This window comes from Caenorhabditis briggsae (assembly GCF_000004555.2).
Source record: "Caenorhabditis briggsae complete genome, chrIV, whole genome shotgun sequence".
In the NCBI taxonomy this organism is placed as follows: domain Eukaryota; kingdom Metazoa; phylum Nematoda; class Chromadorea; order Rhabditida; family Rhabditidae; genus Caenorhabditis; species Caenorhabditis briggsae.
Genome location: NC_013487.2, coordinates 15,999,304 through 16,010,102, shown reverse-complemented (window position 1 = coordinate 16,010,102; position 10,799 = coordinate 15,999,304). Strand labels below are relative to the sequence as shown.

The following is a 10,799-nucleotide window of genomic DNA, read 5'->3' as shown; positions in this document are numbered from 1 at the left end:
CCTATATTAGTGCAAGTAGGTATTTCCTGTGCAACGAAATTTTCAGAAAAGCGCTTTAGTTAATTTTTTATAAGATTTTTTTTAAAACTAGGAGTCGGAATTGTCACCTGAACTAAAAACCTACCTGTCAAAGCTACGGAGAAAAATGTATTTCACTTTAAAATTTTAGGGACCCATTCTAAAATTAGTGTCTACTCCCCCACATATGNATATTCCACCGAACCTCACCAGAATCGGAATTGGTTGCTGAATTCGAATTTTCCATCGAATTTCCGTCAAAATGAGCCCAAATTCGGTTTAATTTGAGAAAATTTGCTTTTCAGAAATTTTCAAAAATTTTAGAATTTTCGAAAATTCTGGAAATCAGTTTTTCTCGAATTTTAGTCGTGTTTGGGCTCATTTTGAAGGAAAAAAAAAGGGAAATTCGAATTCAGCATCTAATTTTGATTCTGGTGAGGTTCGGTGGCCTAGAAATCAAAATTTCGGGGTTTCTAGGCCATGGACCTATCTTTGGCTGTTTTAGGTCATTTTGGCTCGTTTTTTCTGTATTTTTCAGATTTTTAAGTGAAATTTCTTAGATTTCCAGTATTTTCAGACATTTTCAGACATTTTCAGACATTTTCAGCACCACAAACCTTCTGATAATAGCCACGATGAATGGTGGCGTCTTTACACTGCCGAAAGTGCACAAATCCATAGAGATAGTGCGAATCAAAGGGCAAAGAGGACGGCGATTTGTCGACGAACGTCTTCTGACAACTTCTGACGTCACTGATGGCTCTGAAAATTTTTTGGCTGAAATTTTCTGAAAATTTTTTTCTGAAAAATCAACTTTTAGGGCTAAAATGACGATTTTCAGCAATTTTTCGTGTTCAAAACCGCTCAAAACTTCATTTTTAGACCTAAAAATCGTTTTTTGCAAAAAAAGAAATTTTTTTTCTAAAATTTCCCAAACCTTTCCCAGCCTAAATTGACCTCTAGGTTTCAAATTTTCAGCTTAAAACTTTCAGAAAAATCGATTTTCAGCGATTTTCAGCGATTTTCGGCCGAAAAACCAACAACCTGCGGATCCGAAAATGAAAATTGGTGTCCCGCGCGTTGCTGGAGTTCGAGTCCGGAAACGCCAGATAGCAAATATTGATTTTTTCAGTGTTCGAGAGGATCGCGTCGCCCGGATAGATGACCTGGAAATGGTCGGGCGGGAATTTGAAAATTTGAAAAAAAAATTTTTTCTGAAGTTTTTAGAGGTTTTTAGGGGTTTCTAGACTGATTTTTTGATTTTCCATTGATTTTTTGGGTCCGGAAACCTCTAAAACCCCCCAGAAACCCCTAAAATCGTTCAAAAATTGAAAATTTATGAAAATTTCCAATTTTGAATTGAAACATTTGAATTTTTCAGCGATATCTACCTCTAGAGCTTGTCCCAATTCCAAATCAAACGTCACCACACAGATACAATGGAGCCAATCACGAAATCGATCCCATGGCTCGATATCAGGCTCCATGCCGCGCTAAAAATCGATTTTTTCGGGATTTTAGGGGTAAAATAGCATGAAAATGATGAAAAATTCGATGAAATCAGTGATTTCTAACGGAAAAACCGAAAAAAAGCGGCGAAAATCGCGAAAATTGGCTGAAATCCGGTTTCCCAACCCTCTCGTTGCTCTCGCCACCCTCCTCGCTTTGCAGACTCTCTCGTCAGTGTCCAATGGAGCGCGTTTGCATTTTTTCGTGTTTTGTGCGATTTTCGTTCATTTTCAGTCGTTTTTTCTCCAAATTTTTGGGTTTTCTCGCAATATGTCCACTTTATTCAGATTAAAATCGAAAAAATGTAATGAATGAAGTGTGTAAATCAGATAATGAGTATTTAATGCCATTTTAAAGGGAGAAAAGTTGAAAAAATCAATTTTGACTGGAAATTTTTTTTTAATTCCAGAAAAAATGAATGGGGAAAGAGAGAGATTCAGACAGATGAGAGAAAGGGGCGGGAAATTTGAAAACTTTTGAGAGAAAAATTGAAATTTGCCATGAAAAATTAGGCGGGAAATTTGAATTTTTTTGAAAATTTTGAAAGTTTCTAAAAACCAAAATTCTCAAAAAATCCAATTTTTGGCCATTTTTCAGCGCAAAATTCTAATTTTAGGTTAAATAAATTAAAAAATGGGGTAATTAAGCCAAAAAAATGACGAAAATATGGGGAAAAAATGATATTTCAGGGGGTAATTTTGGGTCGATTTTCATGATTTTGATATCAAAAAATGGGGAATTTCAACTGAAATTTCAGTTTTTAAACGAAATTTAGCTCCGAAATGAGGTCATCCAGGTCGTCGAGCTTTCGCGAGTTATGAGTTTCGACCCATCCGCGCGCGTGCTGGAAGAACTGCGTCAAATGGTCGTGGAGCTGATCCGCAGACGTGTAGACGTCCAAATCCTCCTCGATCTCCATCAGAGAGCGACATTCGTGGGTGGAGTTTCGTGTGGAGCGCGATTGAGATGGCACTGTCTGGATAAGCTTGTAGAGACGGGGATTGGCCCGTTCGATGGAGTCGAATAGCTCTTGGACCTCCTGAAAACATGAAAATATGAGTTTTGGGACGAAATTTACAGGTTTTTGGAGTAAAAATTGGCTAGAAATGACCCTAAAATGGCTTAGAAATTTGATTTTCACGAAAATTCGAAAAATCGAAAAAGCAAAAAATTTCGATGGCACAGCGGGGATCGAATCAGGGACCCCCAAAAATAAGGTTTCTATTTGTTTTTGGTCCTCCAAGCTCTCAAAAAAGCCTTAGAAACAGCTAAAAATAGGTTAGAAGTGTGAAATTTACGAAAATTCCAAAAATAAAAAAAGCAAAAACATTCGATGCCACAGCGGGGATCGAACCAGGGACCCCAAAAATAGCTGGGAAAGGTCGATTTTCAGCGATTTATGGGTATTTTTAGACATTCTAAACCAGAAAAATGCGCTTAAAACAGCATAGAACTGCTGGAAATGCCTTTTTTCTTAGGTTAGAGTCCATTTTGACAGTTTTTGGGTCATTTTCAGTCAAAAAAGAGATTTCTCACCGGCACGACGTCCTTCTTGACTTTCTTGGGCGCTGGCGGCTGTGTCGGGGCTCTCAGCACGCCTTCAAACTCCAAAACGTCTCTCATCGCCGCGTTGGCCTTTCGCTTGGCGCTTCTTCCTCGGGACATCTGCTCCTCCTCGTCCAGCATATCCACGTCTTCTTCCTCCTCATCAGAACCCGCGCTTTCGTCCCCGGATCCTCGATTCTCTTCAGTTTTGGCCCTGGCCTCTTCGAGTTGACGACGACGATCCTCTTTGGTGCATTTTGCACACCACCAACTGAAAAAATCGGGATTTTCAGATGGAAAAACTGCTTAAAACACCCTAGAAATCCCGAAAATCGATTTACAGCAAATAAAAAAAATTTTAAAAATTTCGATACCACAGCGGGGATCGAACCAGAGACCCTTAGGATACTCTGGAAAATTGAATTTTCAAAGAAAAAGACTGCTAAATTCGAGTTTCCCATCGAATTTCCGTCATTTTGAGCCACATATTGACCTATTTAGGACCATTTTGAAGAATTTCAATTTTTTTGGGGCACTCACGAAATTTTGAAATTTTGAAAATTTCGTAGGAGCCCCCAAATGCTCGAAAATAAGCCGAAATAAGCCGAAAAAAGCGATTCTAGAATCAAATTTCGGGTAGATGGCCTAGAAATCCCGAAACTTCAAATTTTAGGCCAGACCAGATTTCGTGTGTGCCCTAAAACTCAAAGTTATCCGAATATAGTCAATATGGGGCTCATTTTAAAGGAAATTGAATGACAAATTCAAATATCTCATTAGTTTTTGGGTAGGTGGCCTAGAAAACCGGATATTTGAAAATGGCTTAAAATTGCTCATTTTTCACGGAATTTCCCATAATTTTCAGCCAAAAAAACAGCACTAACCGCTCCTTAAATCCTTCCTCCTCAAACAACGCGGGACTGATCGCCGGTCGGTGGCAATTGTAGTGGAATACGGTAGCGCACTGCTTGCACATCAGCTTTCGTTGGGTTCCGTTCTTTCTGCGGCACACTTGGCATGGCTGGAAATATATAGGGTCGTTGCTCAGCTTAAAATAGGTCAAAATGAGCCGCTTTCAGACATTTTTGGGGTATTTTTGGACCACCTAAACATGAAAATTGCACTGAAAACCGCTGAAAATAGCCTAGAAATGTGAAGTTGGTGAAAATTTGAAAAATCAAAAAATTCAAAAATTTCGATGCCACAGCGGGGATCGAACCTGATACCCCTTAAAATCAGGTTTCCAGGTATTTTTGAACCTCTAGAACCCGAAAAAAGCATCAAAAATAGCTAAAAAGTGCCTAAAATGCTGAAAACGCCTTTTTTCTTGAGAATGATCAATTTCCAGTTTTAGGGTCATTTTCAGCCGATTTTCAGCCAATTTTCCTGGAATTTTCGAGTTTTCCCAACTCACCAGCTCTGGTAACGTCCTCTGACGATCGATTCGTGCATCGAAATAGGCCAGAAGCATGTGAAGACACGACGGATTCTTAGCTTCTTCCACACGACGACAGAAGCGTGGGATGATGAGGTGCGAGAAGCATTCTGGAAGAAAATTGGGAGTTTTTAGAGATTTTCCGAGGTTGCTCAGCCTTAAATTTTCAGTTAACACTGCTAAAAATAACCTAGAAATGCTAAATTCATGAAAATTCAAAAAATCAAAAAATCAAAAAAAAATTAGATGACACAGCGGGGATCGAACAAGGGACCCCCAAAAATGAAGGGTTTCAGGCATTTTCGGACTTCCAAACCTCGAAAAAAGCATCAAAAACAGCTGGAAATCGCCTGGAAATGTGACAAAACGTGAAAAATCCAAAAATCGAAAAAGTAAAAAATTGCGATGCCACAGCGGGGATCGAACCAGGGACCCCTAGAATGCCTGGAAACTCACTTTTCACAAGAGCCACGTCCATTTTGTATTTCTCAATCAAGCATTCTTTTGGAATCGAGGTCACCAGCTCGATGAACAGACGTTTCTGGAAGAAAAATTGGATTGCTCAGCTTAAAATTGATTACTCAGCTTAGAATTACGGTTCTAAAAATTCGATTTTCGAACTTCCCGCCCACGAAAAGCCCAAAAAACAGTTTCAAAAAAAAGTGGCCACTGGTGGGTGTCGAACCCCGGACCTCCAGATCCAAGTTCGTCGAAAATCCCACTAGGCCATGTGAGCACACTTTTTGGGAAAATTGGTTTTTTGAGGGGTTTTCGGGCATTTTAGCTGATTTTTAGCAGTTTTAGGACCATTTTCAGGGGGTTTTTAAGCTCTTTTTGCTCAAACAATACCGAATTTCCTACCATTTCGTCCAAGTTATTAGCATCCAGAAGTCGTCCCTCGAAAACTTGCAAATCTCCGATTTTAGTGATTCCAGACTGCTGATAATCCCTCAGGAAGTCCATCATCGTCTGTTTAAGGGATCCAAATGGTCCCTGGAACTTGGAAACCACTGGAGCCTCCTCCTCGGCAGTCTCATCACCCAATTGCTCATCTTCCATGGATTCTGAATCCGTCGTGACGACGTCTTCTGGCGTCACCTTCTTGACGTCTTCTTTCTTCACTGGCTTCCGAATACTCGACAGAATGTCGTCCAAATTGTTTGAGAGGTACTTCTTCAGCGGCTTCTCGCGTTTCCCGTTCTTCGCCAGGGATTGGAGGAGCTCCTTGACGTCGGACTCCGTATCCAGCTTATACCAGACTTCTGTGCATTCTGATGACGTGATGGGTCTGAAAATGAGGAATTTTGGCTGAAAATAGGCTTAAAAAGGCTTAAAATAGCTCAAAAATGACTGAAATCGATCCAAATTGCTCACTCCCCGCCCTCGTAAACCCCTAGAAAAAACTTAAAAAAGAAGTTGCCACCGGTGGGTGTCGAACCCACGACCTCTAGATTCAAATGTTTCGTCGAAAATCCCACAAGGCCATGTGAGCACGATTTTTGGAAAATTCGTTTTTGGCGGTTTTTTGGCGATTTTTAGCGGTTTTTGCACAATTTGGAGCAGTTTTGATTGCTCAGCCTTAGTTTTTGGCTCTGAAAATTGGGTTTTTGGGCGTATAAATAGGCTAAAAACGTTAAAAAATGGCAGAAATCGATCTAGATTGCTCATTTTTGGTCGAAAAAGGACGAATATTTGTGATTTTTGAGGTAAAAATTGGGGTTTTTAAGACCGAAATTGTAGTTTTCTAGAGCCAATTACGACATTTTGGAGGTCATAATGTCTGTTTTTCGTCCAAAATCAATCAAAAGTGGTCAAAAAATGATCGAAAAAGGCCAAAAATCAGTCATCTAGCTGAAAAAGCTTAAAAGCTCGATATTCGAACTCCCCGCCCCTGAAAACCCCCGGAAAACATTTTAAAAAAGAAGTTGCCACCGGTGGGTGTCGAACCCGCGACCTCTAGATTCAAATGTTTTGTCGAAAATCCCACTAGGCCATGTGAGCACGATTTTTGAAAAATCGCCATTTTTTGCCGTTTTTGGGCATTTTAGGCGATATTTAGCGGTTTTGATCGGATTTTTTGCTTAAAATATGCTTAAAATGGTCAAAAATGCCTGTTTTTCGAGAAAAATTAGTCAAAAATGGCTCACAAATCCTCATATTCGGGTCGATTCTCCACATCCAACGACTCAATGTCCATGAATCCCTTCTCACGACAATCGCGGACCCATTTCTCGTAGGAAGTCGTGCCAAACTGCAAAAAATCGATGGTTCAGGGGCTGAAAATCACTGAAAATCGCAAAAATTGGGCTGAAATCGGTCAAAAATGGCTTGAGAACTGTCATTTTTCGCGGTAAATCGTTTTCAGCCTAAAATGGATCATTTTCAGCTTAAAATTGACCATTTTCAGCCCAAAATTGGCAATTTTCAGCTCAAAATCTGTCATTTTCGAGCCCAAAATTGATCATTGCTCAGCTCAAAATTGACCATTTTCAGCTCAAAATCTGTCATTTTAAGCCAGAATTGACCATTTTCAGCCTAAAATTGATCATTTTCAGCTCAAAATTGATCATTTTCAGCTTAAAATCTGTAATTTTAAGCCAAAATCCATCATTCTGATCCGATTTTTCCAGTTTTTCCACTCAAAACACTCACATCTTGGACCCAAATCCCGGCATCCGAGCTATATGCAAACCAATAGTACTTCCTCAAGTGGCGATCGTTTCCAATGGAGATCACTCGATAGATCCGTTCCAAATCGTCCCTTTCCCTCGCTGACTTCTCCCGATTCTCCTCCAGCTCATCCCTCAGATCGTCCAACGCCTTCTCCAGATTCTGCCTCTTCTTTATCACCTTTTCCATCTCGCGCGTCTGATGACGTGACATGGCTTCGGTGATTCCGCCTGGAGGGAGATCGGCTAGCTGCTGTTGGAAGTCCTCGATCTGGAAAATAGCGATTTTTAGGGGATTTTTTGGACTCAAAATGGGAGATTTCAGGTGCTAAAATATGGGTTTTAGGTGCCAAAATTGAGGATTTATGGTCACAAACTAGGCTAATAGGTGTCAAAAATCGAGATTTTGAAGGTTTTTTGACTTAAAATGAGGCGTTTAGGGCTAAAATGGGAGTTTCTAGGTGACCAAAATTGATTTTTTGGGGGGATGAAAATGAGATTTTAGGACGAAAATGGGAGTTTTAGGGGTCAAAATAGGGGGTTTCTTGGGATTAAAATGGGGGTTTTTGAGATCAAAATGAGGGGTTATAGAGCAAAAAGCAGAGTATTAGGGGTCAAAATGAAGGATTTTCGAGGCAAAATGGAGTTTTTAGGACCAAGATGAGGGGTTTATGAGATTTTAGAGCAAAAAAGGAAGTTTCTAGGTGCCAAAAATGGAGTTTTAGGGGTCAAAATGAGGGATTTTCAGGCCTAAAGTAGGGTTCAAAATCAGGTTTCTAGGTGCCGAAACGTGAGTTTTAGGGCGCCAAAATGAGGGGTCTTTAGCGCCAAAAATACAATTTTGAATGTCTAAAAATGGGGGTTCGAGAGTCAAAATTGAAGTTTTTTGGTGCAAAAATGGGGTTCTAGGCGTCAAAATGGACTATTTTCAGGGCTGAAATCTGGTTTTCGGGGTCAAAATGGGGATTTCTAGGACCAAAATAGGGGTTTCTGGGGGGCAAATTAGGGATTTTGAGGTTATAAATAGGGGCTCTATGCTCCAAAATCCCGATTTCAGTCATTTTTGGACCATTTTCAGGGGGTTTTCAGCCAATTTTAAGCATTTTCGAATCCCAAAGCATTGAATTTCAACTTTTCTAGCCCATTTTCAGATCATTTGAAAGCTTTGATTTTGGGTTAATTTTAACAAAATTTCTAGCCAAAATGAACGTTTCCTGAGGTCAAAAAGACATTTTTTGGAGTCCCCAAATCTCGATTTCAGCCATTTTTGGACCATTTTCAGTGGATTTTCAGCTAATTTTCAGCATTTTTGAATCCCAAAGCATTGAATTTCAACTTTTCTAGCCCATTTCCAGACGGTTTTCCACAATTTTCGTGTTTTAGATCATATTTCAGAGCGTTTCCAGGTCATATTCAGATGATTTTTCAGACGATTTTCCACAATTTTTGTTTCACTTTTCAGCCAAAAAGACATATTAGAGCTTCGAAATTTCGATTTCAGTCATTTTTGGACCAATCCCTTTTCTTCAATTCCAGCCCTATGCCTACCTTCTTGGCAATCTTATTCGCCGCTGCCTTGAGCCCAGTGAGCTGCTCCGTGTTCGCATCTCTCAAGTACCACTCCCGAATGATTGGAAGGTCGTGGACGAGCTCTTTGAGCTCATAGAGCACCTCTAGCTGCTCCGCCGGAGCCCATTCGTAGATGTGGGCGGGGTTTTGGAACATAGCAAGGATTCGCTGCCGACGGATCACTTCTTCAGAATCCTCGACGTCTTCTGGGTCATTTTCCTCGGGCTTGGGGTCGATTTGGGGGCCATTCTGACCATTTTCGGGGTCCTTTTCCTCGGATTTTGGCTCATTTTCAGCCTCTTCCTCATGCTCCGACTCTTCTGAATCCTCTTCCATCACGTATCCAGCCATTCGATTCTGCTTCTTGGCGTCTCGTTTGAAGCTCGTCTCGGTGTTCCCAATGAAGAAGGCGTGGATGAGCTCGGAGACGGTGTGCTCCGTGATCGGGAATTCTGATAGACGGGCGTTGCAATGGGCGACCTTCTCGAATTCCTTCTCCTGAAGTGCCGTCTCCAGAAGATTCGCAATCATCTTGTACGTGGACCGTCGGAAGCCTTCGAGCCCTTGATGGAGGTCATCTCGCAATTGCTCAGCACTGATGTTCTCGTTCCAGAGCAGGATCTTGCGCATCGAGACGAAGTATTGAGCGATTTCCATACACTTCAACAGCTCTGCGTCGCAATCCAGGCGTTTGGCGTTGGTGGGGAAGTCCAGGGTAGTGCTGGTGACAAGCAGATCGTCGAGTGCAATGTCCTGGAAATGTAGGGAATGTTAAGATCGCGAAAATCATTAAAATCGATGAAAAATCATCTAAAAATGGCTGAAAATCGTGGAAAATGGGCTAAAAATCCCTTAAAATAGTCGAAAATCGGTTGCAAATGGTCCAAAATTGACAAAAAAAACGGGATTTCAGACCAAATCATATCGTTTTTCAGCTATTTTTAGACATTTCTGAGCATTTTCAGTGATTTTCAGCGAATTTCAGCTTGAAATTTGGCATTTTTGAGCATTTTCAGCCTATTCTAGGCCTTTTTCAGTCGACTTTAGACCAGTTTTGGACCTTTCTAGACCGATTTTGGGGTATTTTTGGCTATTTTCAGTCAGAAAATCGCCATTTTAAGCTTAATTTTAGGGAATTTCAGCCTATTCTAGACCATTTTCAGTCAAATTTAGACCGGTTTTGGATCTTTTTTCAGTGATTTTCAGCGAATTTCATCTTGAAATTTGGCATTTTTGAGCATTTTCAGCCTGTTCTAGATCATTTTCAGTCGAATTTAGGCCGGTTTTGGACGATTTTAGACCGACTCTTTGGGGTATTTTATGCTATTTTCAGCCCATTTTACGTGATTTCCAGCTATTTGTGGCTCATTTTCAGTGATTTAGAGCTTGAAAATTGGCATTTTCAGTCTATTTGCACCTTTTTGGACCAGTTCCAGACCATTTTCAGCCCAAAATCTATCTTTTTAGACTGTTTCCAGCCCATTCTAGACTATTTTCAGCCAAATTTCCACATTTTTGGACTATTCTCAGTCAAATTAAGACCACTTTCAGTCGATTTCCCTGTTTTTCTACCCTTACCTCATTGAACCAAGCCTTGATCTGAGGCTCATACTGTGAGTAGACCGCCCGTCTCTTCTCAGCCATCTCGTGTCGATATTCGACCTGTTGAGCACGCTTCCATCCTCTGATCAGTGCCTTATCCTTCGTCTTATCAACCAACTTCTGGATGGCGAACTTGTAGATGGGGTTCTCGAATGTGGCTCGTTGGTTTCCGGATAGATTCTTCTCACACCAGATGCACGCCTCGTTGAACGCCTGAAAAATTGATTTTTAGATGATTTTGGGGGGTCTGGAAGTGCTGAAAATGCATTTTTGCGATTTTCAGAGTCAAAAATCGTCATTTTTCAGCTATTTTCATGGAAAAATCGACTTTTTAAAGATTTTAAGGGGTCTGAAAGTGCTGTAATTGATTTTCAGAGTCAGAAATCGTCGTTTTCAGCCGAATTTCATCAAAAATTGATTTTTTTAGGGCTGAAAATGCTGAATTTACTACA

General features: G+C 40.5%; 2 protein-coding genes across 2 annotated transcripts in view; both read right to left on the bottom strand.

Moving 5' to 3' along the window:
* Positions 1-1,505, bottom strand: part of CBG13932 — a gene marked incomplete at both ends in the record, with an annotated part of 8,574 nt that extends 7,069 nt beyond the window's left edge. The window contains 3 exons of the mRNA XM_045236306.1: positions 636-780; positions 1,063-1,184; positions 1,410-1,505. Coding sequence (XP_045095295.1) covers positions 636-780; positions 1,063-1,184; positions 1,410-1,505 — 363 coding nt within the window. The remainder of the gene's footprint in view (positions 1-635; positions 781-1,062; positions 1,185-1,409) is intronic.
* A 782-nt stretch (positions 1,506-2,287) lies between these two features.
* The window catches only part of CBG13933, a gene marked incomplete at both ends in the record, with an annotated part of 14,775 nt that continues 6,263 nt past the window's right edge, over positions 2,288-10,799 (bottom strand). Inside the window, 10 exons of the mRNA XM_045236305.1 lie at positions 2,288-2,771; positions 3,068-3,343; positions 3,957-4,093; positions 4,487-4,664; positions 4,858-5,048; positions 5,369-5,795; positions 6,655-6,758; positions 7,160-7,447; positions 8,725-9,498; positions 10,324-10,560. Coding sequence (XP_045095294.1) covers positions 2,288-2,771; positions 3,068-3,343; positions 3,957-4,093; positions 4,487-4,664; positions 4,858-5,048; positions 5,369-5,795; positions 6,655-6,758; positions 7,160-7,447; positions 8,725-9,498; positions 10,324-10,560 — 3,096 coding nt within the window. The remainder of the gene's footprint in view (positions 2,772-3,067; positions 3,344-3,956; positions 4,094-4,486; positions 4,665-4,857; positions 5,049-5,368; positions 5,796-6,654; positions 6,759-7,159; positions 7,448-8,724; positions 9,499-10,323; positions 10,561-10,799) is intronic.